Source organism: Caloenas nicobarica, chromosome 3 (assembly GCF_036013445.1).
Source record: "Caloenas nicobarica isolate bCalNic1 chromosome 3, bCalNic1.hap1, whole genome shotgun sequence".
In the NCBI taxonomy this organism is placed as follows: domain Eukaryota; kingdom Metazoa; phylum Chordata; class Aves; order Columbiformes; family Columbidae; genus Caloenas; species Caloenas nicobarica.
The window spans coordinates 102,891,063-102,917,636 of NC_088247.1; the positions used below are offsets into that span (position 1 = coordinate 102,891,063).

At 37.7% G+C, this 26,574-nt stretch overlaps 1 protein-coding gene across 1 annotated transcript in view; it reads right to left on the reverse strand.

The window, feature by feature from the left end:
* Positions 1-3,314: 3,314 nt before the first annotated feature.
* Positions 3,315-26,574, reverse strand: part of WDR26 (WD repeat domain 26) — a 33,225-nt gene continuing 9,965 nt past the window's right edge. The window contains exons 5-14 of the mRNA XM_065630640.1: positions 26,467-26,564; positions 25,477-25,633; positions 20,633-20,771; positions 16,221-16,361; positions 14,749-14,868; positions 13,839-13,984; positions 13,241-13,319; positions 12,553-12,682; positions 9,629-9,814; positions 3,315-8,098 (exon numbers count right to left, since the gene is read on the reverse strand). Coding sequence (XP_065486712.1) covers positions 8,073-8,098; positions 9,629-9,814; positions 12,553-12,682; positions 13,241-13,319; positions 13,839-13,984; positions 14,749-14,868; positions 16,221-16,361; positions 20,633-20,771; positions 25,477-25,633; positions 26,467-26,564 — 1,222 coding nt within the window. The 3' untranslated portion in view covers positions 3,315-8,072. The remainder of the gene's footprint in view (positions 8,099-9,628; positions 9,815-12,552; positions 12,683-13,240; positions 13,320-13,838; positions 13,985-14,748; positions 14,869-16,220; positions 16,362-20,632; positions 20,772-25,476; positions 25,634-26,466; positions 26,565-26,574) is intronic.

Consider the following 26,574-nt stretch of genomic DNA (forward strand, 5'->3'; position numbering starts at 1 on the left):
TATTACATGTATTTTGGGGTTTATCCATGTGAAGAAACGGCAGTGTTAGTAAGCTGCTTAAATCTTTGCTGTAGTGATAACAATAGATAAATTTCATTAATAATGTTTCACACTGAGAAACATGATCATTAGTCTGTAAATCCACCACTTAAACTAGCAGTTTTATATCTTACTCTAAAGACACAATTTTGATAAAGAGCTTTATTATTCATGAAAATGTTTGTAAGATAGATTGTCTTCACTGGTTTCTACCTACTAGCACCTCAGAATTACAGTGGTGACATATGTCTTAATTTATATCCCTGACCTAGAGGGATGTTCTTGTGGATTCCTCCTCACTTCCCTTCCTCAAGAATGAATTAATAACCGTGACAGACCAACAAAAAATACAAACATTTTCTAAGTGGTGGTTGTCAAATAGTAAACAAGCTATACTTTCATAGGAATGTAAACTTCCTGCTTCACTTTTTTATATATATTATCTGTTCATTCATATCTAACAACTTGTTATTATAGTTGTAAAAACCTCAGCAGCAGGCTCGGGAGGCCACAATTCTTCTGAGTAATTATACCAGTAATTTTGAAGCCTTCCTTACTATACAGGGTTATCTCCTGCCTTAAGAGAGTTCTTCACAGAGCTCAGTGTCTGCAACAGGAATAACGTATCTATAATTGCTAAAAATGTAGTTCATTAGCTGGAAATAGGGATCCTACAGTCATCTGTCTCATGGGAGATATGCAGTTCTACAGCAGTGAAAACAAAAAGCTTACATTCTGGATCTCCATTGAGGGAGAACAGGGTAGTTTAAATCCAATCTTACTATACAGAATTCAAGAAAATTACAAACCTTAGATTGATTTTTTTAAATAAAAGTTCACTTTATCATTATGAATCATTGTGAGACCAAAACCCCGATTCCTTCTTCACGCACCAGACTGTATTTCCCTTTGGAACTCAGGTATCCAAGTATAAGTTCATGATGGGAACATCTCAGCCTTCAAATGATTAGTGGTGATTTATAGAAAGCTCTTAATCCACAAAAATAAGTCTCAGGGACTCTAACTTTTAACCAAGGTTACTAAGCTCTTCTCCTCACCCACAGTCTGGAGCCTGGTCAGCTTTAGTCATTCAAAAGTTTGCAGAGTGGTTAGACAGCTGTTATCGTACTACACCTGGGAGGGGGGATTAGTTAAAATCAGTATGATAGCATGTTTTTCCCTTATTAATCATTACAGTTACAGACTGATGGTTATTAATCCTGTTTTATTAAAGAATATACTTATCTCCTCATCCTAGTAAATTACTGTTTTTTTCTAAAATAGTTATGTATTATGGAACATAGTAAATCCGTGAGATTAATAGTATGACCAGTAGTCCTAAGAAGAGTTAGACATGCAAGTTAACAATCAACCTGAAACCCTGGAGAAACCCATAAAAGCAAATCTTTCTGTTCAGCAGCAGCATAGCTTTATTCAATTTTTTTTTTCTCACAAGAAGCTCTCTAGGATTTTGTACAAATGCTAAGAAAATACCATTTTTGCCTCTAGGCATATGGTAATGAGACTAGAGGTAGCAATACGAAGATTTGGGTTATATAGACTACCAGGTAGTTCTCAGTATATTAACGACCTTTGGCAGAAACCGTGGAGGCACACAAACTTCAGTGGTTACTCTTCAGAGCGTTATACGTCTTTTAAAGTGAGGAGACAACTGGGAGTGCCATCTTTCCGCAGTGAGTAGGCAGCCTACACATGTGCAACACACAGGATACATCAGGCAGCATAGAAAGCATAGGGCAAGGTGTAAAGCAAGAGAGTAAAAGAAAAACTGCTCCTCTGGAGAAGTAACCTACCTCAGGGCAGAGTTTGGATTTCAGCTAATTATGAAATGTTCATCTACTATCAGGTTCCTTATGTCATTTCTTTTAAATGATCCAAAGGGGTTTTTTTTAAAAAAAAAAAGTTACAATTAGTTTTAAATCTTCCATATGCTGACATTTCACCACTCTGTAGAAATCATATACCTTTTTGTCTTGCGTTCTTCTCACCACTTAAAGGCAGACACAGGACAGCAGTTGAAGCACAGTAACAAAACAGCCAAAAAACTTCCTTCATCTGTTGTGTGGATGGTTTGAGGCTGAAGCTGGTCTGCTAACAACCCTCCTGCAAATACCAGTACCCAAGGAAGCAGCACAAAGCAGCACATGGGAAGAGCTAAGGCTTGCCCATTCTGTTAGCAACTACATTTAAGCCATGGTTATCTATACTCTGCTTAAACTGTAAGGGAGGGTTAATACAAAGGTGCTACTAGAGGGAGTAAAGACCTTTTCTAACCAATACAGAAGTTCAAAGAATTTTAAAAATTGAATGCACTTCAGCAGAAGGTTTGAGTTTGGAGAAGCTACAGGAAGGGGAGGGCAAATTTAGGCACAGCTTTTGATTTAACAGAACATTAGCTAGAGCTGAATAAAAATGCCTAAAATGCAGGACAAAGATGAGGTTCTGTTTTAAGGCACGGGGAAGAGGGACAAGAACACACAGTTAATTGGAGGGAACACAGGCAACAGTTGAGAAGCGTCTTTGAGAGCTGTCAGCCATGGAAACTGCTTAGGTCAGTTTCACACAGACGTTCCTGATCTCCAGTTTAAGTGGAGTCTAAGGAAGAGATGCAAGTACTTTAGGAGTACCTTCTTAATATGAAATACCAAAACCAAATCCCACAAAACCCACCCATCACCTAAAGCAACCCAGCATCTTGTATTTAAGCTCACTCCAGCATTGAAGAATCAAGGCTTTCGTGGACCCTCAAAGGAGCCAGACCTTTGACAAGTTAGATAAGCGCAGAACGGGACAGAGGCAAGAAGAACGGCTGAAGGTGCAGTGAAAACACAAGCATGGGGTAGATTAGAGCCAGCCAGCAAGATCACAGAGTGAATTCATCTTTAGCTGAACTGCCACAGATCAGTTTTCCTAGCCAAGGAAATCAAATCCTACAAAGATGGAAGAAATCTATAACTAACAATTAAGAAATTAATATCCAAGTCAGTCATGTAAGTGAAGTTAGGGAAACTAAGAACTATTCATTCCAGTTATTTATTCTGTTTATTGAATTGAAAGGGAATACAAACATTTCTGTTAAGTGCTGTGCACCAACATGGAAAAAGTGTATTTTTGTTTTTAAAAATCCTAATAAAAACAAATCAGAAGTTAATGTAGTTCCAATTGAACAGTTTTTAAAGATATGTTTAAAATACTACACATTTATAAAATAAAAAAGTTAAAACGGTGTTCTGTAAATAATTAGTAAAACAAGTGAAAATAAATACGAGACCCAAAGTTCTTATGTTTTTAATGTAACATAGCAAAGAAATTTTTAACTACTTAATATAATCCGAGGAGAGTAACAAAAATCCAGAAAGTTTAAGAACGCAATCCTTTGAAACATTTAATATCAGTCCATAGCAAATAGTCATTACATACCAAAAGCTCTAAGTGTTAACTAGTTCCACCACAACTCCATATAAATCTTGACAATTTAGAAATCTTGAGATCAACAATAAAGTTCTTTTTCTTGATCTCTACAGCTTGGTTTGTAAGTACATACATGCTTTGAGGATCCATTTTGTCCCGTAAGTTTTCAAGGAGCCAATAACTTTTTCCATCTGTGCCTAAAAATGTTAAAGATTCAAATCTAGCACATATACCCTAACAATGAAAAATGTTTTAAGAAAAAAGATGGGGCACAATGAATTTCAAATTTATAAAAATATACTGGTATTAACCAAAACCTTCTGGTCAAAGGACACTTCACATACACACGACTTAAGTATGCAATAAAACATGACAAGTACCTAGAACATTTGGTTCTCTGTCTGTTCATGGCCACACGCACACACACATTCACACCAGGTGGAAGGAAACACTCTCACAGATGTTTTATTGAATCCAGATTATCTGGATTAATACACAGAAAACTTGTCTACAGTTTATTTCAACAACTAGAGGCAGCTACTGCAGCAGTAGTTCAACACTGCACACTTCAATTAAGTCCACCCTGTTTAAAAAAAGTGTCAGAGTTAATGATTTTTTTTTTTCTTTCTAAACATAGTTAAAAGTAGCAGTTTTCAAAAAATTAAGTATGGCAGCTGAAAACGGACTCAAGCCCATGTGGAAAAGACAGGAGGAGGTCAAAAGGAAGATTAGCCATTTATGGGATTGGGTGTTCCTCTTAATAGTCATCTCGAAAAAAATAGATACAATGTATTTTGTAGCTAAAAATATGGACAAACTATTGAAAGTGCATTTTTTCCTCCTCCCCCTTGGGTTACAGTAGTTTGTCTGTTGGTCAGTAAATCCTGCTTTTTATGTTCATTCCTCTTTCTCTACCTCCCTGCCCATTTGAGTCTACAGCATCTCCCCTCAAACTGTGGCTCACTGGAGTTCTTGTTTCCTGCTACAGAAGCCTTCGGAACTGATTTGGGGTGGGAGTACCACTGAGCAGTGTGTACGCATACACCTACACACAAACTCCCAACAATGTATTGAGTTTTATTACACATTACCTGTTTGAAGCCAAGTTGAGGAGTAACTGGCAAGATCGGGATAGATTTCTAGCTTGGATCTTTGCTCTAATCCTCAAAAGAAGTTAACTTCAAAGGTGGAGAACTTTAGAAAAGACAGAGGGAATTTAAAACAAAGGTGTTGTTTCCCCCCGCTCCCCTCCCCTCCAAAACAAGGACAGATCTGGCATTTTCCCTTTTGTGCTCCATTGTGCCTTGAAAATTACTTACCTGAACAGCTAAAAAAACATTCAGATAATAAAATGCTTCAGCATAATTTTTTAAAATATCTGCCTTGACAATAAACTGGGGCTACTGTGAGTATTTTAAGCCAACAGCTGACCAGAGGAAGTTACAAAAGGAGTACACACTGACAATATTTTCCTTTCTAAACCCATAGGTCTGTTGATTAGAAATACAGTAATTTATTGCAGGTGTGTACTTGTTCCAGCCTTAGACTCCAGCCTATGAACATTTTTAAGCACATGGAAATCAACGTGTTGCAAAGAAACTTATTTGGTTTTTCCCCCCCGTGGTCTCATTTTATAGTCTGTGTACAAAAAGTATTGGTACTTTTCAGTTCACATATCATGAATATGCGACATGTTAGAAATAGTTTAAGGTTCCTCTTTAATCTACAGGTTGGAATGGCAGTCATTACCGCTAGATCTAGAATGTTGGTTTACTGTGGGACCAAGTAGTGTGGCGAAATAAAGATTACTCTGACCTTTCATCTCCCGTTAGAAGCAGCCAGCTACGCAACGCGCTGCTCCTGAGCCGTCTACATTGAGCCTTCCTGTACATTGCATAGTTATACCAGGAAACTAACGTGCAGGTATCAGAACCTCTGGTTCTCCCTCACTCCGCTTCTAAACACCCAAAGTGTGTTTTAGAGGTACAAACCAAGTCCAGAGGAGAAACCCCTGAATGGAGGGGCAGTATTTTGGCAAAGGTACCAAGTTTAACTTTCTAATGCTAATGGATTGCAGTGGACAGTAGGCATCAGCCCATACTTGCCCCCACACAGCTTGTATCAGGCAAGGAGTCTGTTGAAGTGTATAGGAGACTTGAAATCTAAACTTGAGATTTGATTCAGACTTCACCACCTGCCTAAAAATCCCACTGTAGTCCTGGGAATATGAGGTAAGCAAGTAGTGCCAGATCATTGTACAATACCTTGTTAAGAGACAAACCCAGGATTATTCTTTTTACTCTTCCTAAACACCGTTTTGTTTGAAAATATAAGTTCCAGAGTAAGATGATACTAACTAGGGTAAGTTGTAAAGATTCACATTCATTGGTTATGAATTATACCGTGTTTTGGATATATAAAACACTGTTTACAATTTAGGTATTCAACTTTATTTAAAACTCAAAGGTTTCGCTTACTTAAATTTGCCCTCAGGAAGGTGTCCATTTCCCTGCAACACTGATGCCGCAGGAACAAGACTGACTAATCTTATGCTGTCTGAACTAGGAAGAGAAACAAACAGCTTCCTCTAGAATTCGCTAATGGAAGAAGGAACCAATTCGTAGTCTGAAGTTTACACGCATATTCCCAGTACTGCGGAACACAAATTGCTCTCAAGTAAATTCACCTTAATTTAAGACAAATGTACTTGACTGAAGATAAGAACATTAAGTTCCTACTTCATTTTGGAGGTACTAAGAGAGGAGTATGTCAGATTCAGGGCTGGTCTCAAAGAATCAGATTCTTGAATCATTTTTAAATTTACACACAAGGAAAAAAACAAAAGCAAGCACGCCTACCACCTGATGGCTGGAACCTTAAAAAAAAAAAAAAAAACCACAACCAAAACCCACAAAACAATCCCACCCCCACCTAACCCACTAAGCTTCACTTTGTTTTTCTGGGGAATAAAAAAGGTACTGTTGGTGTTAAGCACCACATTCCCATTCATCAAAGTGGCTCCACATCTCTTCCCAGGAACTCCATCTTTTCCCAGGAACTCCAGCAAACCATCCCCCATCCTTCTTCCACACATGACTAATAAGGACACTAGATTATTATCACATTAAAGGATGAAGTCCACTCTTCTGTTCACCTCATTCTTAGCAGCATGCCTTTCCCTGCTCCCTCTTCACAGCAGTACCAACACTACCTTTCTATCCAAGGTGGCAAAAGGGAATCCAGTGCCATCCCATAATGAATTTGTGTGTGGTACAGAAGCGCAGAGATACCAGGCCATCTGTTAATGTCAAAAAGAATAAATATTTTCAGTCTTTCCCTTTTCTTAACATGGGATATTAGTGGAACTACTCCTAGATGTGTCAAGATGTTCATGGCACCAGCTTGCAACAAAGTCTGGGAGAGGCATTTAAATCTGCAAAGATAAAAGTATATTCTCAAGAAGAAAATCTATACGCCTTTGTTTAACAAACAAAGAAGAATTTTCATTGTAATGCAAGTGTTTAATTATGATCCGTACGTTAATTACTTTTACAAAATGTTGACTTTGTGAAGAAAGGATTCAACACGTTCTTTCCTCGAGGGGTAGTCTACCTTTTACCAGCATCATTGCATATATTTATGCAATTAAAAAGAAAAACTAAAAAGACCTTGTCTTGTTGAAACTCTTAGTCTGGTGGTGCACTCTGCTTTTTTTCTAAATACCTGTAAAGATGGACAGTGAGTTTCTCCTTCTAAAACAAGCTTCACTGCCTACGTAAAGCTCCTTCCAGCCACTGCTTTTGATTGAGTCTCAAGACACTCCAAAAAGCATCAGTGATACCGTGTTTCACACCACTTCTTGATTCGTTTTAATTCCAAATGTATACAAATGAAGTCATTTTAATCCTATAAATAATTTATTTTTAAAAAATTGTGCTGTTAACCCCTTTGCAGGGCAACGAGCTATGTGAAAAGTACAAAACTTTTTGTCAAATGTGATACTGAGAGTGCTTTTGACATAGTTCATTGGTTTATCATCTCAATTTATATATACTGCGCAACGGGCAAGGCTAGAATCCATGAACCAAGCTGCAAAGATCTCAAGCTAAGTAAGGCGGAGAGAGACTTGAGAAACAAGAGAAGGAAATACTTTCCTATCCAATGTATACTCTTCAGACTAAAGCACTCTTTCTATCAAGCCTTCTAAACTGTTAAATAAAGTGTTCCAAACAAGCATTTAAACTTCATTACACAGAAGAGCAACAAGAACAGTAGCCTGCCAGACAAAAAGGCAGGGGGGAAAAATATATATACTGAGTTCAATGGTTAGCCTGAATGTAGCACAGTTCTTCACAACCGATGCGGGGGGGGGGGTAATTTCAACACGGTGTCCAACAACGTTCTAACGACGTGCTTCATCTCGACTGGTTACTATGAAGCAAGGTGGTAAATGTTTGGCCCCAACCGGGCTTCAGAAATGGTTCTTTTTCATGACGAGCATGTCTGTCCAGCTATCAATCATGTTTGTTTGCACCAAATCCCAAGCCATTTAAAATACGACTAATTAAGTTAAACTGAAGTCGTCTGCTCCAAATTCGCCATCAACTATCCATGCTACTGCATTCCTCTGAGCAAAAACAAAAACATAAGAGAAAGAAATCACACCTTGAAGATATTATCAATAGTTCATATTTCTATTATAAGGTCATGAATACAGTGTATTTACATACGTTTTACTGAACATGCATTAGTTAATGGATCTTATTTTTATTCTGTAACTACATCCCATGCTAAGAATTACTTACTTTAGATGTCATTATTCCTATTAATTTAGGATTGATTTAGCATGTTGGGTGCTGATACACGAACTTCCAAAAAGAAGTAACACACATTTCCATTCAAGTTTCAAGGGAGCGTGCTAATTACAAAGCTGTCTGTCATCCATTGAAGATTCTTAAACTGTTAGATATTATCCTGTGCACCTACAGCTCATGTGGAAGTACTGCTGTCAGAAATCAATTTCCTATTGTTTTGATGATGGCATTTACTAGCTCATTTTCTGGAGGAACCAAGAAAGAGTGAGCAAGCAGCTAATGGGAGAAAACAAACAAAATGGCAAGTAAAACCAACTGGAGGACAGGCTCTGAGTCCTTATGGGTGCATTCAAGGTGTTAGGAAAACAGGAGACTGGCCAGGCTGGTCCGCCTAGTCCAATACCAGCAGCAGATGTGTTAGAAAGCTCAGGAGCAGGGAGAGGAGCTCATTCTTCCTCTTAATATCCTTCCAGCTTTCAGCCATTTTCACCTAAGGGGCATTCTGAACTAGAGGCATTTACTTATCTAGTAGCACCCAATGGATTTCTCTGATTATTTTGTCCAGGTTCCCTTTGAGCTCGTGTCCATGCCTGGTATGCACAAGGTCCTGTGACAACGTGATATACTGCAATTCGTTTTAATGTCTACTGTAAATTAATGACAGAAGTCTATAAACTGCAGAACAACCCCCCAGTGGTCATCTCGTTACCAATTTGGGGGGGGAGGTAAGAAGGGCTGGTAATAACTGGGCTTTTTGGCAGTGAAAAAAGTTGCATCATTATGCATCATTAAACAAGTGGCTCTCTCCTGGACACAGATGATTGCTGATGGTTAGGAAAAAAAAGGTTGTGTACAGATTTTACGGTTGGAAACTTCACTCTCTCCAGATGCCGGAGATTCCTTTTGTAAGCATTGTAATACCGTTATTCAACTTGCAGTGTCGTCAGAATGCATAATTTAAATTTTAATAACATTGTACGTTATTAAACCTCAAGCACTGGATGCAGGATTTTTAAGAAGCCTACATAAATAAATTAAAATAATCCTGAGGTCTTACTGACACCATAGTTTTCCACAGGGCCACGTCAGAAACTTGAATATCGTTCTGGAAATACCAGTTGTTTCCTTTTTATTCCACAATTATAAATAACGTCGATAAAAATCAACAGCCATACATTAAAAAAACAAAATAATACCTTTTTTTAGTAAAAGTAATGATTCTAACCCAAGAGTTAAAAGCATTATTCTATCCTATTTATGGTAAAGAAACTCAACTGAACCAGCTGCTTTTGATGTCAGGTCTTAGTGATTAGAGAACACACATACACACAAGAGCTTTTTACCTTCAATATCCTGGTTGTCTACAAAAGGCGCTGGTCCCCATATTCTAACAGTGCCATCATCAGAGGCGCTGGCCATCATGGATGGAATCTGCGGGTTCCAGCTCACACAGTTAACAGTACGTGTGTGCCCTGTCAGCTCCGCAATTGGCAGCTCACTACGCTTGTGCCAAATATATACTTTGTGATCTAAATGAAATATGCATTTGAAAAAAACATAATCAGAAACATTGTTCTGCACAGGCCAATTTGTCACATCAAACAGCATTTCCATACAAGTTCTCAGCAACTAAAATCCCATTAATGTTGTAAAACTCATATCTAAAATCCACGCCTGCTCAATGTGCAACAGCACTAACAAAATTTTTTATTCTAAAAGTGACCGAAAGAATACAGGTAAAGTTCTTCCACTAAGAAGCACATTCCCCTTTAAGACTTGCAAGCCTATTGCCCTTAGTATTTGAAGAAAAACATTTTACTACAATGCAAATATAAATGGCTAAAGAGAAAAGCCAAATTAAAGATATGGAATTGTAATCTTACTCAAAAGAAAGTCTTGCAGATTATGTTTTTCTTTAAACAATCGTATTTACAGATTAGTACATGCATTATAAAGTCAGAAGTACTAAGGCAGAATATTTACAACCACCACCTGCTGATGAGTACTAGGTAAGATCATAGTTCTATAGTTCATGAAATACATGCTGATACTAAAGACCTAAAACATTCCAGTGGAAGTGCAAACAGAACAAATGAGGGAGAGCAACAAAGCTTAATGTCTCAAATTGTGAGCTATTCCTGTCTTTGACAACAATTAATTCTTGTGTGGTAAAGACACGGATTTGTAGATATTAAAGTAAATGCAATGAACAACCCTATAGATCTTATTTTGTGATAGGAAACTTATAATTACTTCTAGCAATGTGCTAGAAATAGACTAGTGAACTGGTCAGACGCCCCAGTGCAATTTTTAAAGATGTGTTATTGCTTTATAACCAACTATATTTAAGAATAAATGACTAAAGGTTTAGGTTTTTCTCCCAACTGCATACTAGCAGCCTTTAACACGTCTGTGGGTTGACCTCAATAGGAGCGTCTTTGGAATATTCCAAACAGAGCCATACAAACCAAACAAGTATGTATTACTAGTATTACAGAGAAGCCTAGTATTTAGGTCTAGCATATCAAATGAAAGTATTTTCATCTATTTGAAAGGTTTTAACTCAGATGTCATTCTGAAGGCTTGGCAAACAAACCAATCTTCCTCTATTCCTCCTCCCAACCCCTTACAAAACAAACTTGCTCTCTGACCTACCTGCTAGAATAGCTTCACGGAACCACATGATAACTCAATTGTCTTCTGCTGAATCAGCTCAATTGAGTACAACACCTTTACACATGCTTGTATTGCTGCAAATGTTCTGGTTGTGTTTACATTCCACTTACAATTTCAAGAGACTACATATCCACACTATTCATCAAACAACATGATTCACTCTCTGCTTAAACACTGGACATGCAAGCCTGTGCTGCCCAGGAGAATCAAAGCCTAAACACAAACCTGTGTTTTGGTGCTTGTCAGAATTCCTGGATTTTATTTTGGAAAAAAAGAAGTTAGCTAGATTAAGGCAACATTCAATTTCCTTCTCAGAAAAGAGACCACCGTTTTCTTCCTCTTGATTCAACATACCTTAAGTCTAAGACGTTATGACAATGTAATCAACCTTTTTTTTTTAATAAGGGCTATGACAATGTGATCTGCTATTTTGGGGTTTTTTGCTTGTTTTTTAAGATACATAGACTTCCACAGTAGCTACATCTGCAACAATTCAGTGCAAAGAGGCAACAGCTTCAGACAGTTCAAATCTAAACAGGGCGACCTCAGTTTCACATACTACTCCGTAGTTTTTAGACAATGGGGATAATAAAGATTAAATAAATAGGGGGAAAACAGAACCAGTTCAGTGTAGTATCTACACCTACATGTGCATGTCAGTATGGCTCAACACAAATCCAGAACTTTCTGGTACTCAGGTCCCAAACCAAGAACCTCGCTCAACCACGAAGAGGATCACACCGCACTGGAGGTGCTGTCCTTCAGTCATTATATTTCACTGAGTATTGTCAGAGGGTGAAATTTGGCTTCTTTTTACACATATTTGGTGTTTGCCAGAAAAGGATAGTAGTAATGTCCTGGCCAACCTTATTTTCTAACAGCTGTAAGTTACGTAGTGCTAACAGCGATTGCTTACATATTTCAAATGTAATTCTTAGCCCTGCAAAGGCTTGAATCTTAAATGACCTCCCTGGGAGGTGATGGCACTATGTCAGTGACAGAACTGAACCAATTCAACATGTAAACCATTAACTAATTTCTATTCTTGCCACAAACAGTTGGTAAAGACATACCACAAAGCCTTTAATCACCAAGAAACCCTACCAGACTATGTCAACAACTGCTTAATTTGAGACTACGCTTAATTTGAGACTACTCCTTCCATAATGAAGCTGATGACTCTATTGAAATTAAAATAACCTCACCACACCCATCTCTTCAACACGCAAATGAAGCTGTTACTCCCCAGAAGTATTTTTAATTCAAACCATAAGCCTAAGTATCATACCTCAAAAAGAAAAAGCCGCAAACACCCCATCCACTTCTAACTATACATGTAAAGATGCTTTTGCCTTAGAGTAGCAAACCAAAAGATTTATTAATGCTTTCTACTACTACCATCCTCTCCAAAGATTCTTTCAGCTAGCACATAATTATTTCTTCAAGTATGCCACAATCTTGGTGCTCCTCAAACTTACTTAATGAACCAGTTGCTTGCTTTTATAGATGATAGCTGCCAACAACATTATAAAAGTAAGGTAAAGGAAGGATACAGTGTTCCAGTTTTCTGCACAAAAGGGAATGATGTTACCTTCGCTGCCACTCGCGATGAAATCTTCATTATGACCTCCAAAACACGAGTGAATTGTGTAAAATCCTTGTGTAACACCTTGATACTTTCTCACTAAAACTCTGTCTTGTAAATCCCATAAGTGAACTCCCTGGGAATAAGTATAAAGAATGTTATTTTATCATTAAACATTATTCATTACATTCTTTTGACACACTAAAAAAAGTTAAGTATTATGAAAGTATATAACTTCTGCCAACTTCAGTACTGTTACTAGATCAAGAGAGTAAAGATATACTAAATTATTAGATTAAATTTCCAGTCTGTGATCCCTTCCATTCTGAAAGCTCTTACTCAAGGTTCTAGAAGTAGAACTAACTAAAATAAAATCTAATTCTCACACCCCCAAACATGTCGACCTTCCACAATTCTTGGTATACCTGGCTTCTCAATGCAATAGCCAGATATTAATATTTAATAGTACATATTTCATAGTATGAAACTCTTGACAATAAATCAGTCAAAAGAAAAATCTCAATAATAAGACTGCCTTCTTGTCAGAGAATGCCATGCTATAATTTATGAATATTAAGACATTAATATTACATGAAATACAACTGGTTAATAAACATTCCAAATCAAAATATTAAAAACAGGTAGCAGTTGCAGGCAGATCTATTTGCATTTCCATTTATCATCACCAACTCACCTGAGTTGCTACATTTAACAAAGCTAAACGGCCATTTTTTGAAATAGTAAACGACATAATAGGGTGATCTTCTTGTACTCTGAAAAGTTAAGACACATCAGTGTTAAGACTACACTTAACCAAACAATGATGCAACACCAAAACAAAAGGCATGTCCTGTCTCGGTAATTATCATGGAAAGACAATTCTGAATTTGAAATTAGGTATGTCTCTATGTCAGTACAGGCCAGGTCTGCAATAGTTTGCTTATACTTATGACAAATCCCAAGGCCAAAAAGGACTTCAGATCTCAAAATGCAGCTCCTAAAAATCTACTAAAATATGCCAGGAATTGAGAAGACAACACCTCTTGAAGACAGAAGTGCCAAAACATCCACAAGAAACCTAGTCCAGTGCTTAAGAAGTTATTTCTAATACTTGACCTAATAATTCTTGCTGCAACTGGAACTCACTCATTCTTTTCCCGTGTTGTTCTCCTCTTCCTTTAATACTGAGAGCATTTTAATAACTTGTTTTCCACCCTGCCCCACAAACCCTTCCTCAATCTTCTTCTGACACTAAGAATCAGGAATTCAAAACCAAAGAAAGAGGTAGTTACATGTTCCTGTCTGTAAGATCCTCAAAGTTATAACCCCGAATTCGCTGGTGTGTGTCCGATGCTAGAACAGTCTTCCCGTCGCTCAAGCACCAAAGGCATTGTACTCTCACCCCTTCCCAGGAGTCAAGAAGATTACCATCTAAATCCTGATCAGGAAAAAGAAAAAAAAAAAATGAACCATTAGTCTCAGACTTCTGAGGAGTTGTGACAAGTATCTTTTTTACCTTCTGTTCAGACAACAGCTACAAAAAGCAATCTTACCCTGTAAAAGAGAAGACTTAATGAATTAGGACTGGGTTGTCTTAACTGAGGCTTTTGTAGGTATCTGTCCTGTAAAGCTGAGAATCCTTTTCATTACTTATTCCCTTGTGCATGACACATGCAATCTATGTCACATCACAGAGCTGTCACCTTTGCAGTGAGTGAGGTTTGCATACTGCACTATTATTCTGGGCACCAATTCAGATGACAAATAATCAAGGGTACGGTGAGACTGTGGACCACCACCCAAAATAAACACTAGTCAAATAATGAGGGTTTCAAGTTTCTGTTTACACAAAGCAAAGACAGCGTGCAAAAACTAAGACAGACATAGTTGAGTCCAAATTCTGTGGAATAAACATGTGTGTACAAAGGCACTATTTTTGAACAGTGTATTTTCTAGAGCAGCTAAGAAAAAACACACCTCCCAGCCCAGAAATCTTCCTTTAAGCAAATAAAAGATGCTTGAACCCTTCAAACTGCTACATACAGAAGTGCTGCTAAAATATTAGCATTAACGTGTTGCTTCTTTGAATTACAAAGGATCTGAAGTTTTAGTGTACACACACATGAAAACAAAAACCTCAGGTTTGACTATGACAAAACTTTCATTTCTTGGTTTTCAATGGGACAGATGCAGAGAACTTACACACTGATAGAACTGTCCACGCTGACCTCCCGTTACAAAACGCTTCCCATCAGGATTCCAGGCCACGCTTGTTAAACTGTCTTCATGAGACTGGCTCATCTTTGTCCTCAGCTCCCCAGTCTTGAAAATAAACAAAGGCAACAAGGCCTTATAGCAGAACCCTTTCCCAAAAAGGTATTCATAACTTTAATGACACACATAATACTTGGAAGTGCATATATTTCAACACTAATAAGCAACATAAACCTATAAATAATGCAATAAAAAGGCAGAACTACTTCAGCATCTCCAGTGACCCTGGACTTGACTTGGGACAATTTCTTTTGTCCCTCAAATCAGGACAGATGGACAACTCAGTGTGTCAGACAACTGGAAGATTATGAGTAAAGAGAGGAATTAAAAGAAGTTGGAAGAGCACTTGAGAGAGAAGCAATACGAAATGAAAAAAACCCAAACATGGAAATGCAAGGAGACAGGAGGAGACTTAAAAAGGAAAAAAAAAAAAAAAAAAAAAAAAGAGAGGGGACAAAATACGTTTTACTAAAAAGTTAAGAGTATCAGAGTATTTAGAACATTTTCCTCCCTGAGCTGGGAGCTCTCCATGCCAAAAATTTAGCTTTCATCCCTGGCTTATACCGCTTCTGTTTCACAGGACAGAGTGCCAATGAGTGGCTTACCATTGTCAAAATAGTAAGGGCTTCTCTCTATTCCCTTGCACCAGCTCTAGTGCTCTTCACTGAGCCAATTTAGTCAATTAAAGAGAAGAAAAGTATTCCATGGGTGAAAAAAGGAAACTTTTTGTTTTAGGAAACTAAATTACTTAAGAGTCCAAGGCAGCACAAGACAGACTATACGGCCTGCAACTGAAGCAGGGGAAGCTTTTGTATCAACTCAAGTGCCCATAAAAATCAACAGCAGAAAAGGATTTTCAAATTAGCAAAGGAAATAGCAGAACGCCCTAGTGTCTGACTGAAAGATGAAGTTCTGCAATCACTAAGAGGGTTATACAAAGTCAAAATAACTTATCTTTTACTTTTGCTACTTGTTAAAATCTTGAATAAGCAATTGTTCCCCTTAGATGATAATTCTGCCCTCTGTTCCTCTTGATTAATTTACTCTTCTTCTCTTCAGTAGCTCTCTAAGGTCCTACGGATTTATGCCATCCCTTCTCAGAAATTATCAGTAACCAGATAACACCAGAATTGCTGCACTGTCCCAGACACTTAGACTTGAACTCTCATTTCAGTTCTGTACAAAGCGAGTACAGAATTTGTAGGCTGCCATAGTCATTTTTTCAAATTGAAGGGGGGTGTAGAGATGAGCGTCTCTTCTTTACACTGCCATCTTTGCACAACAAGTCCGTAGAAATTATTTCTTTCATGCTTAACATATTTAGGTATTGAAACAAAGGCAGGCAGCTGACCGCAAAGATTTTTTTTTTTTTTTTTTTTTAACTCTTAGTCACCACTTACTTGTACATTCCAGAGCCAAAGCTCAGAACAATCATCTGGGCCACAGGCAACAAGATAGTTGTCATCTGGACTCCAAGCAATATAAGAGACACCATACGCATGACCTTCTAACGTCTTAAGTAGTTTTAGCTGGTGAGTATCCTGAAACGAGAGATTCTGTTGAGGCAACACAAATGAACTCCTACTAGATTTCACACACACAGTGTATCCAAGTACAGCATGTCAAGTTTGCTTTATGCAACTTGGCACCTGCATTTTACAAGATGCATGAATAGCTGGAAAAGCAGTTGCTAGTTTGCAGAGTAGGACCATAAAAAGAAAGTGTCCAAATTTCAATGTGCAAAACAAGAACACTTGTAGGTATTTTTGTTTTAATCTTCTGTGATTCTGAATGCGGAACTCTCAAGATACCATTGCATACAGAGTTGTATATTACATTACACTTGCTTTAGTATATAAGACTTCTGTAGTGTCAAGTCTCTCTACATCTACTGGAATACAAAAGTTCTGTTATCCATGTTTTACACAATTAAGTTACTTTCTTAAGAGTAAAGACATGCTGGAAGCCTATCACGGTTAAACAGAGAACCAAAACCTTCAAGTGCCAATGTTTTTATAAACTTGAGTGTATCTTCTGTGTGCTGCTCAAGAAAGAAGTTTTAAGAAAGATATTTTTAAAAGCTTGAGAGGTGTTCTAATTTCCAAAGTGTTGCCTACAGCAAGCTGTTGCATCTTTTCTGCCAGATTCGCTGAATGACACATACTTTGCTCACAAAGAGTATTTTGTATCAATTTTATGCTACAATTGTTCTACTGCTGCCTTGTCAGAGGAACTCTACTTCCAAGCCTCTTATCAGAATAAATAAGACAGATAGATACTGGTAAAACCATACACTGGCTTCCTAAATACAGAAACAAGCTTCAATTCAGTATCAGCACCAACTCTTAACAACATGCATATATAGAACATAGAACTGAGTTTTTTAAACTGTTGACAATAATTTTTGTGAAGCCTCTTTGAAAAGGGCAAGTGGATTTTCCTCCCTCCCTGCCCCCCCCTTTTTCTTTTTCTGCACAGGGGATGTTTATAGCTCCTACTTCTCTTCAAAATGAGTGACTCATTTGAAAATCTAGCTTGACTTCTCAAATTGTCCCTTCTCTTTCTTTTGTTTTAGTATTAATCAGCAGAGCACCTCTTGATTCTAAAGAGAAAGAACATGGTCAACAGAAGAACAGAGTGACACAAAGGACTGTTTCCTGGGATCAGCTGCAAGGGATTTGGTGACTCTCAGCCAACCTGCAGCTTTGAAGGTTCTGCTGGCTAGAAAAACTAAATTCCTCAAAAGAAAGCGGGCAAAGAATAATCTTCAAAGCACAGAGAAAGACAGGCAAACAAATGGACCTCCTCTAGGCCCCTTTTCCATTCTAACAATTAATCCTGGTCTGCATTAGACACTGCTGTGTCTGTAGCTACACTGATCTGCAAGGAAACAGACTCATGTTTGATATCATCTCACATCCTGGAGCTCGCCTGGAACTGTTGTATTTTTTTTACATCAGCGTTAAAGCAGTTTGTCACTTCTGCATCACATATAAGACTCCTGAGGAGCAAGATGGATAGGATCTTCCTCTTCTAATGACAGGACTTTGTGGCTGTTACTATCTCTCACGCTGCTCTCATACCTCCCTCCAAATACAGCAAAAGAGCTATACCATGTTTTGCTCTAAAACAGCAGTCAATGGTACTTCAGAAAAGCATCCCCAAATTTAGTCAATCTCCTTCCCACCTACTACTAGAAGTAATCTCAGCACTTCTATCCCTTACATACAGCTTCACAGATTTTTGTTATGTAGAAGAACGAACTATTTCGGTATCAACTAAAGTCTGATGTGGTTGAGCTTCTTGGCTGAAAAGCCAAAAACCTGTCAATAGTTTTCAGAAAGTACAGGGAAAAGAAAAAAAAAAAGTTCCTGTAAGGAACAAGTGAAAGGAAAGCTCTAGTAAAGAAGATGCATGCCAGACAAGGTGATGCACATACTGTGCTTACGTTTGTGCTCTAGAGATTCTGCCATGCTTAGTAACAGTCAAATAATACATTCCACACACAAATCTAGTTCACTCAAGACATTATTTAATGCTGCTGAGTCTACGTAAGAATTTTGAAGTGAACAAACGAAAACAGAAGCATGGGTTAAGACAGCTTAGAGATGTAGCTGGGTCTTAGAAGAGAAATAAGAAACTCATGGTATGAAACAAAGAAAACCAATGGAAGCAGTGTCATTACACACCAAGAAGGGTGATGAAGAAAAGGAGAAATGAAGGGTTCTCAGACACATGAAGCGCATATGGAAAAAGAATACTGTTTATTTAAAACAGTGATCTCCCATCACTTGCCCAGGCATAGTTGCACAGATGTTTCCCTGTAGTTCATATACATGGGTAGAATAACTCTAAATACCTAAAGCCTTGAAAACCTGATATAAAAAAACCTGATTCAAAAGATTTTATCAACTGCTACAGGAAATGTGAGAAGCATGCTTTGGCAAATATGAAAATGAACCATTTGAGTTGTGTGGCCTAATGTTATTTAGGCATCCACCTCCTCGAAAGGGTTTCTAAGTTGGGTTGGTTTTTTTTTCCAGCTGGGGGCTTTGGGGTTTTTTTTGGTGGTGGGGAGGTTGTTAGTTTGGGGTGGGTTTTTTTGGTACTTAAATACTGAAGATAAAACTCTTCAAAACTGCTTTCCCACTAACTGTTTATTAGAGATTTTGTTCCCTTAGAAACCCCTTGGCCAAAACGGTTGGTAGTCTAAACCAGCCAAAAACATTCACATGGTTTGATTAACCAGATATTAGCTAACAATTCACTACAAAATGTGCTAATCAAGATGTTGGGTATTAAAACCCATCAACATAAGAGGAAGATGTGCCTCTACAATCAAGTGACAAGTCAACGGCAAAAACATTTGATCCTTAATTTACTTCGAATTACTCTCATTTGTTAAAACAAAACAAACAAAGCAAAGTCAACAGATCATTTCCTAAATAAATAAGTCATCCTATGCTGCTATGCATTTCTTGGCCCAGAGCACACCAGCTCCGGCTGCAAACAAACCACACCAGTTCTATGCCTGAAAAATCCATAGCACTTGCTGTTAGTTCAGGGGCTACAGAAAACCCTGTTCTATGTGCATAGTTGTTAAGTTCTCCCATCTTCTTAATATAAAAAACAACTCAAATTATCATAGAATAGTTTGGGTTGCAAGGGACTTTCAAAGGTCATCTAGTCCCACCCCCATACGACGAGCAGAGACATCTTCAACTAGGTCAGGTTGCTCAGAATTATACAGCTTCCTAAACCTTTTCTTCAACTACAGTTTAAGTTCGGCTCCCAAATCCCACTAAAAGCCAGTACAAAACTGCAAAAACGTTTTATCTTCCACTTAGCGTACCAGTCTGCAGTTATGTGGTTAAAAAAAATAAATCTAAGAATCTTATTTTTGATAGTGTTTTACAAGCATTGAAACCTTCGAATATTTGTGCATACATTCAACTTTATTCAAAATTTTCAATTGTTATAAAATGTATGGATATACTTCCAGATCACTTCTACAAGTCAATTAAAACAGTCTTGGATTCAGCACTCAATCTTTTTATTTACATAAGTATAGCTATGGGTAGGAAAGATAAATCTTGTAGCTGTAGGATACTTAATGTAAGAGAAACAGTGCCACAGATCGGTATCAAAACCTAAAACCGCGGACTGTAAGAAAATGGATGGGTGCACTTCCATTTGTCAGTGGATTGTGACAAGTGTTTAAATCTTCATCTCAAGACAAGACAAATCTTACAACAGCAACCAGCAGGAAGTGGTGTACTGATATAACTTCAGTTTAGCACGTACCATTTTATTGCTCAGAAATAAAGTAATAAATGGTGAAATGGATATTTAAATCCAAGTGTACTAGTAGTAACCAACTAACAGAAAGGGGTTAGTCACATGCATCAGATCAGAAGTGCTCTTAGTAGGAGTGATTTAGAAGAAAGGTTCCTCATTGTCACACTCCTTCCACTCTCACTCGGTGCTTCTCAAGGCCTTCAAGCCAAGAAGCTCCCTTAGAGGGCACCAGCAGGCTCGACCCCATGGTACTGGTTAGGCACACCCAAAGTTCCTGTCCCAAAGCAGTCAACAGTTCAAGCCTTACGCTCAGGCATCAGGTTTTCAAGCATCCTCCTTCACTAACTTAGACTGACCATGACCTTCAGTCTTCTGTATCCCAGAGAAATACCCTTGTTGGCGGGCTACAGTACGTTAGCCTGTCCTACAAAAAATCAAATCGTCCTAGCAAGACAAAGTAGAGAGGGAAAGGAAAGACAAGTCATACACTTTTTAACACATGTTGCACACTTACTGGATCAACCTGCCATATAATAACAGTTGTGTCCTTAGATCCCGTTGCCAGTTTAGTGCCATCATTGGAGAATTTACAGAACCACACTTCATTACAGTGCTCCGTTAGTATCTGCTGTGTATAGCATGGGAACTGTTTCCTGGGAAGAGAATGGAATGTATTTGTAGATTACTATGAAAGCAGTACGATTTTTTTAAAGCAAGATCATAAAAACTAAAACAAACTTTTTAAAATGCAAGACCAGACAACTTTGAAAATTCATCCATTAATGACTGCTTCAAATAAGTACAGAATGAAGTGTCTTTTCTGGTAAAAAGCTCGCACCACCAACTGATTGTAACTAATTGTAAGAACTTAGAACTGTTATCATTCCATTCACATAATTTGTTATACATTCATATAACTTGGAATAAAACTGATCTCTTTAGGAGCATAACAGTTTATTAGCATACGCTTCTACGATGTATAGAAAATACTGCAGTCCAAACCTGTTTGAATCCTACATGCAATGTTTCACGTACATGTGAAGATTTTGTAAGTACTTAACTCAGTTATATCTTGCCAAAAATCTTTCGAAGTGATTCTTACATAAAAGTTGAGTAAAAGAATTGTCTTGTTTCTTTTTCTTGAATGTGATCTTGCAATAAGGTGTTTCTTTGCCTTCATTTTGTGCCATTTTTCACTTTCTTTGCAGAGTACCACATACAATAGCTAAGCATAACACAATACCATTATAAGCTTTCAACTTGAACGGTTTTCTCCTCACAAAAACATTATTTTGTAAAACATTAAGTGTTTATAAAAAAAAATTATATGATAAACTACCAAAGGAGAAGAGTCAAACATTTCTGTAGAACCACTATTTAATCTTCCAGTTATACACTGAGGAAAAGCTAACCGTCAAAATATTAAGTTGGTAGAACTGGACATAAGTTTTATTTCATTTACAGCTTGCCCACTGTATAAGAATTTGATGGCTACGCTAAAATAAATGTAGGCTTTTACATCAGATGACAGCTTCAACAAGTAATACCGCAGTAATTACAAGCTCATTGTTCAAATGCACTAAAAGGCAGTCTCTAACCATGGACACTTTTTCTTGAACTGCAGGAATCCTGAAGTGGTTTAGTTTTATGTTGAGTTTTCACAGCGCTCAGTGCAACAGGGCAACACAGCTCTCATGAGACACAGTGGTACTAATGTAACAATGACAGTCTCCATGAACATACAGTTGTACTTATCATTGGAGATAAACTGGCCTAAAAAAAAAACAAACAACAACACAACAGAACCAAAAAACACCCACCACAAAAAACAAAACAAAAAACACTCACCCATACACAAGACACACCCAACCACCACGTACTTCCTTTAAATTTGTATTTTAAAATACAGTTTGCTGGTAGCCAGGCTGACAAGACACCTGAAAAATTGCTTCTTACCAGAATCTAGAAAAAGTTCTGCTTAACACAGTGTCTATATCCTCTCAATCCATTTTCTTTTACCAGAAGATGCCTCCTAGTCCATGCTTAAAGGCTACTGAGCAGCACTGAACAACCATACAGCCCTCATTTCCTGACTTATGGTAGAGGAGGATACACAAAATGTACATATACGTATCTGTAGTTGGCTTCCTTGTGTATGTCTACTTACTCTTACTGAAAACCACAAGTCTGTTCTGCTCCTGCTTTGAGCTGACCAGGAGCTGTCTAGTTTGTGTGGTTGCCACTGGAACACCACCGAGCCCAAGGTAAAAAGCCCCACCCATGAAAGACGACTTTGCTTTCCCTAAAGTCAAGAAGAAGGCAGACAAGCCCGTACACAGATATGTGCACCTACAGGAAGAGCATTTCCTTATTATTTAGCCATTTGTAATAAGTTAATGTTTTTCCTCAGAGCAGCAGTTTGCTCCAGAAGGTGAGAGAGTCTTTATCTGTAACTCATACAAAGTACAAGAGGCGCACGGGAAGGCAGGAAAGCCTTTTCAGCATATTTCATTTTTTAAAAATACTCCATAGAACAACAGCACTGGCATTTTAAAGCTTGAGAAAAGCAGCCAAAGTTTTGTAGACACGAAAAGCAAGCAGTATAATGCTGGAGTACACAGTTTTCATAGTAAGGTGGCCTTTAGGTTCCTAAAAAGGGTAACAGGCACAGCTGATGTAGCTGCTGCAGACGCATCCCAATAACGAGTTATGCTATTCACAATCCAGATCAGTGCGCTCTCACAAAAAGTTCACTTCATTAATGAAACACACAGCCCAGCAATTTGGACTTCACAGATAGCAAAGCACACATTAAACAACTCTTCCGCAGAAGGAAATAGCAGCAGTCTCCAAACAAGAAACTAAAGCCAGTTGCGTAACAGTTTCTGGTTTTGTTAACCAGATATTATTGTAGCTCCAAGGTTCCTCTCTTTCCTTACAAATTGTTCTGTTCAGCACAACAGACTTTAATCATGTTGTTCACATACTGAAATAAAGTATCTAAAATAAAGTTATCTGGTTTTGTATTTACAGAAGTTCAAAATTCTAAATAAAACACCAAACAGCGATTTTTTTATTCCCTGTACATACAACAGAAGATATTTCTCAACTTCCACAACGGTTCTTTTTCAAAAATGCTATATTAAACTAGTACCTAGAAAGCAGCAGCATTCACCTCTCATTTGGGCTCCACTGTTTGTTTGTAAACTCAGACTAAAGTTTATTTACATAAAAGCAAGACAAAAGAATTCCAAGGGGAAAAAAAAAAAAAGAAAACCCACAAACACCATCAAACAAACACCCTACTAGGCTGAAGGCTCTCAACACCAAAAGTGAGCACTCCCAAGTGCATCAATTCTCTATTACCAGAATCTCAGGCACATTAAGATGAAATCCCCATAGCTTTACTCCCAGCAGTTTCTTCCTCTTTCTCCCACTCTCGTGAAGTGAATAAGTTTTAGTTAAACATTGTACCTATTAGTACAATTCAAGCATGCTTCATCAAAATATTGCCAGAAGTCCAAAACAGATTAGTTCCAACTAAAAAATGGGAAGTTGTCAGTATTCTATCATTTAAGCAGTACAGAACTTAAATTGTCTAAGCTATTAGACTACTGTTACTTCTGTCAGTTTAATCAAAATTTGGCTTCCACTGTCTTTAACTCACCTCATTATGCCCAAGCATGGCAGCATGTACATCGCACCACAAACTGATCTCAGACCCCTGCAACAGGTAGGTACAATAAGTTGAGTTGAGGACAGAATGGAAGCCTTTATTTTGAAGTGGTTTTTTTTGGAATTAAAGTAGTCATGAGTATGTATGCTTGCATGTATGCATACATACCAAATACACAAGCTTAAGAAATACATTAGGTGAAAACAACCCCAAAACCTATAGCCAAACTTATGTCAGCAAATAGATTCAGACGGGTGAAATTCAAATCCAGATTTATTGCATATAGTATCTTATATCTGGCTCTAGCTAGTCCAACTTCAGTTAACCATGCTCTTTACAGTTGGCTTGAACGCTCTTCGGGGTTTTATTAAGCACAAACCCCTACAAAACACCCAATGTTATTTATGACATGTAGAAAGACTAAAATTAAATCTGTTAGTCTGATTTTAAGACTCACTTCTGAAGTAGGGAAGCCACAATTCCAGTATCTGACCATTCCAAATAGCTCTTAAAATGGGCAGATGTCCATGCACATACACACACAAAACTGTGGCAACAATGTGATGTAGCAAAATTGCAAGCTAGACAATTGTCTAAAAATATTACTTGAATACATGAAGTTCCAAGGATATTAATTTAAAACTTTAAGATGGGTAGAGTGAAGTACTATGGAAATCTGCATCTTTCAAAACAGACTCCAAGTAACCCAAGAATCTAAGTCAAAGCAGCCAAGTTCAGAAAGTTTCTATAAGCAAGTCAGCAGTATTTAACTTCCTCAGATGGGCTAACTTTAACGGGAAAAAAAAATTCCCTTGTAAGCCTAAGTGTTGTTGGCCTGTTACACGAGCAAACATATAAGAATATCACATACAGCCTTTGTTTTCTGTGTGTCCTAGCCCTCGTTACACCATGCACAGCAGTTTTCCCAAAAAGTTACACTGAGTTTTTGGGTCCTTGGCAGAGTTGCACTGGATGAAGAAATAAACCACTCAAGTCAGCCATTTGTTACAAACATCTTCCTGCTTCTTGTCTGGTAGAGTATGGCAGATAGTTTTAAGAGTTAAAATGCAGGTATAGGAGACATTCAATTCTTACTACCTTACGAATCTGAGAAAATAGTTCTTTATATCATTCATATTATATATTATGTAAAACAAATGCCTACTGTACATTTCTGCTTTATTTTAACATTTGTGTCTAAAAGCACCTCACTGTCCACTATTAAAAGCTGAAAGCTGACTTCATGAAGTATGCATCAGTAGGCTTTCTGCATTCCAGTAACCTTGAAGACAAGAGTCTGGATAAGAAACATACTAGTGATTCTCCAGAGAAAAGACACAGCAATCATGTGTTGATGAATAAACAAAGTGGCTGTCCAAAATTACAAGGAACAAGTGGGTAAGGATTAGCATAGTAATATATTCTATTCATACCTATCTGATTAAAATTGTAAAGCTTCAATCTGACCCCAATTACCTGACTATCCAGCTACCAAAGTCTCTTATACAGACCTTCTACTCCTTGCCACTACTCATTTAATGAGAACTGTCTTTTCCCAGTCAACTCCTGTTAAATCAACTCAAAATAGTCTTCATGTTCCTTTTCACAGTAGGTACAATTAGATTATTTTTAAAAGACAAAATATATTGCTTCCCATATTAAAAGTAGCAAAGGTTTCTTACCTACTACAAACATGATCTATTAGCAGCGAGACAGAATCTAGATTACTATCTAGTTTGGTATTATGATATAGGCACCGGTCCCGTTGAAGTTCCACGGCCTGACGTAGCAGGTTCTGTAAACGCCTTGGAGGAAGCATCACTGATGGGGGTAGGTACGCTTTAAAAGAGTTAAGGAAAAAAAAAACCACACACACAACAATGAGATATATCAAAACCTAGTCACAAGTAAGAGCGTATTTTGAGAGTATTCTTGGAAGAGATATTAATAAATAAAGCTCAAAAGCTACAGGAAAATAGTGCACACAGTTTGTCAAATCTACAGCTATACATCTGGAATTTGAAGCATGAACTTCCGGAAAGCAGAGCTGTATGCAAGGTATTTGTAGTTATAGTATACATATTATATATGTAGTAGTAATATATATTGTAGTTATAGCATATGTTGTCCTGGCCAACAAGCACCATTTATACAAGCTAACTCACAAACAACAGTATCAGCTGCGTTCACTTAAGGAATTCTCTATTAACTTTATCAAAATAAAGATATACCATGGGTTTTCCAACTCTGATACATCGTATCATACCAGCCACAAGAAAAAGAGAGAAGAAATCATAATTCACAGCAGAGTCTGAGACCACTACCAACCCGTACTGGTATCACTAGTGGTTATAGGCCACACTTCAGGTGTAAATGGCAGCCACGCTGAGTTACAAAACACTCCCCCTCCCTCCAAACCACACATTTAATCACCAAGTTATGCTATTACTGCATGCAGCAGAGCTAAGAAATAAGAGCTACCATTAGTTTATCAGAGACAGCAAAAGGTTAGATACAGGAGACCAAAGGGTAAAGGCACCCCCATTAACCAAGAAATACAAAAATATCAACCAGCAAATGCAGTTAAAGCCATTTCCCTGGGACATGTCATTATATAAGATACACAGGATTTACAGAGGTGGGAATAAATTCTGAACACTAGAACATCTTACTCTGGAGTTTGTCCAAAAGTTTAGATCTGGAAGCTGTTCCTTTCCCTTCCCACTCTGCTTTTGCACGCAAGTCTTCTGCATGGCTACACATCAGATACCTGTTTAAAA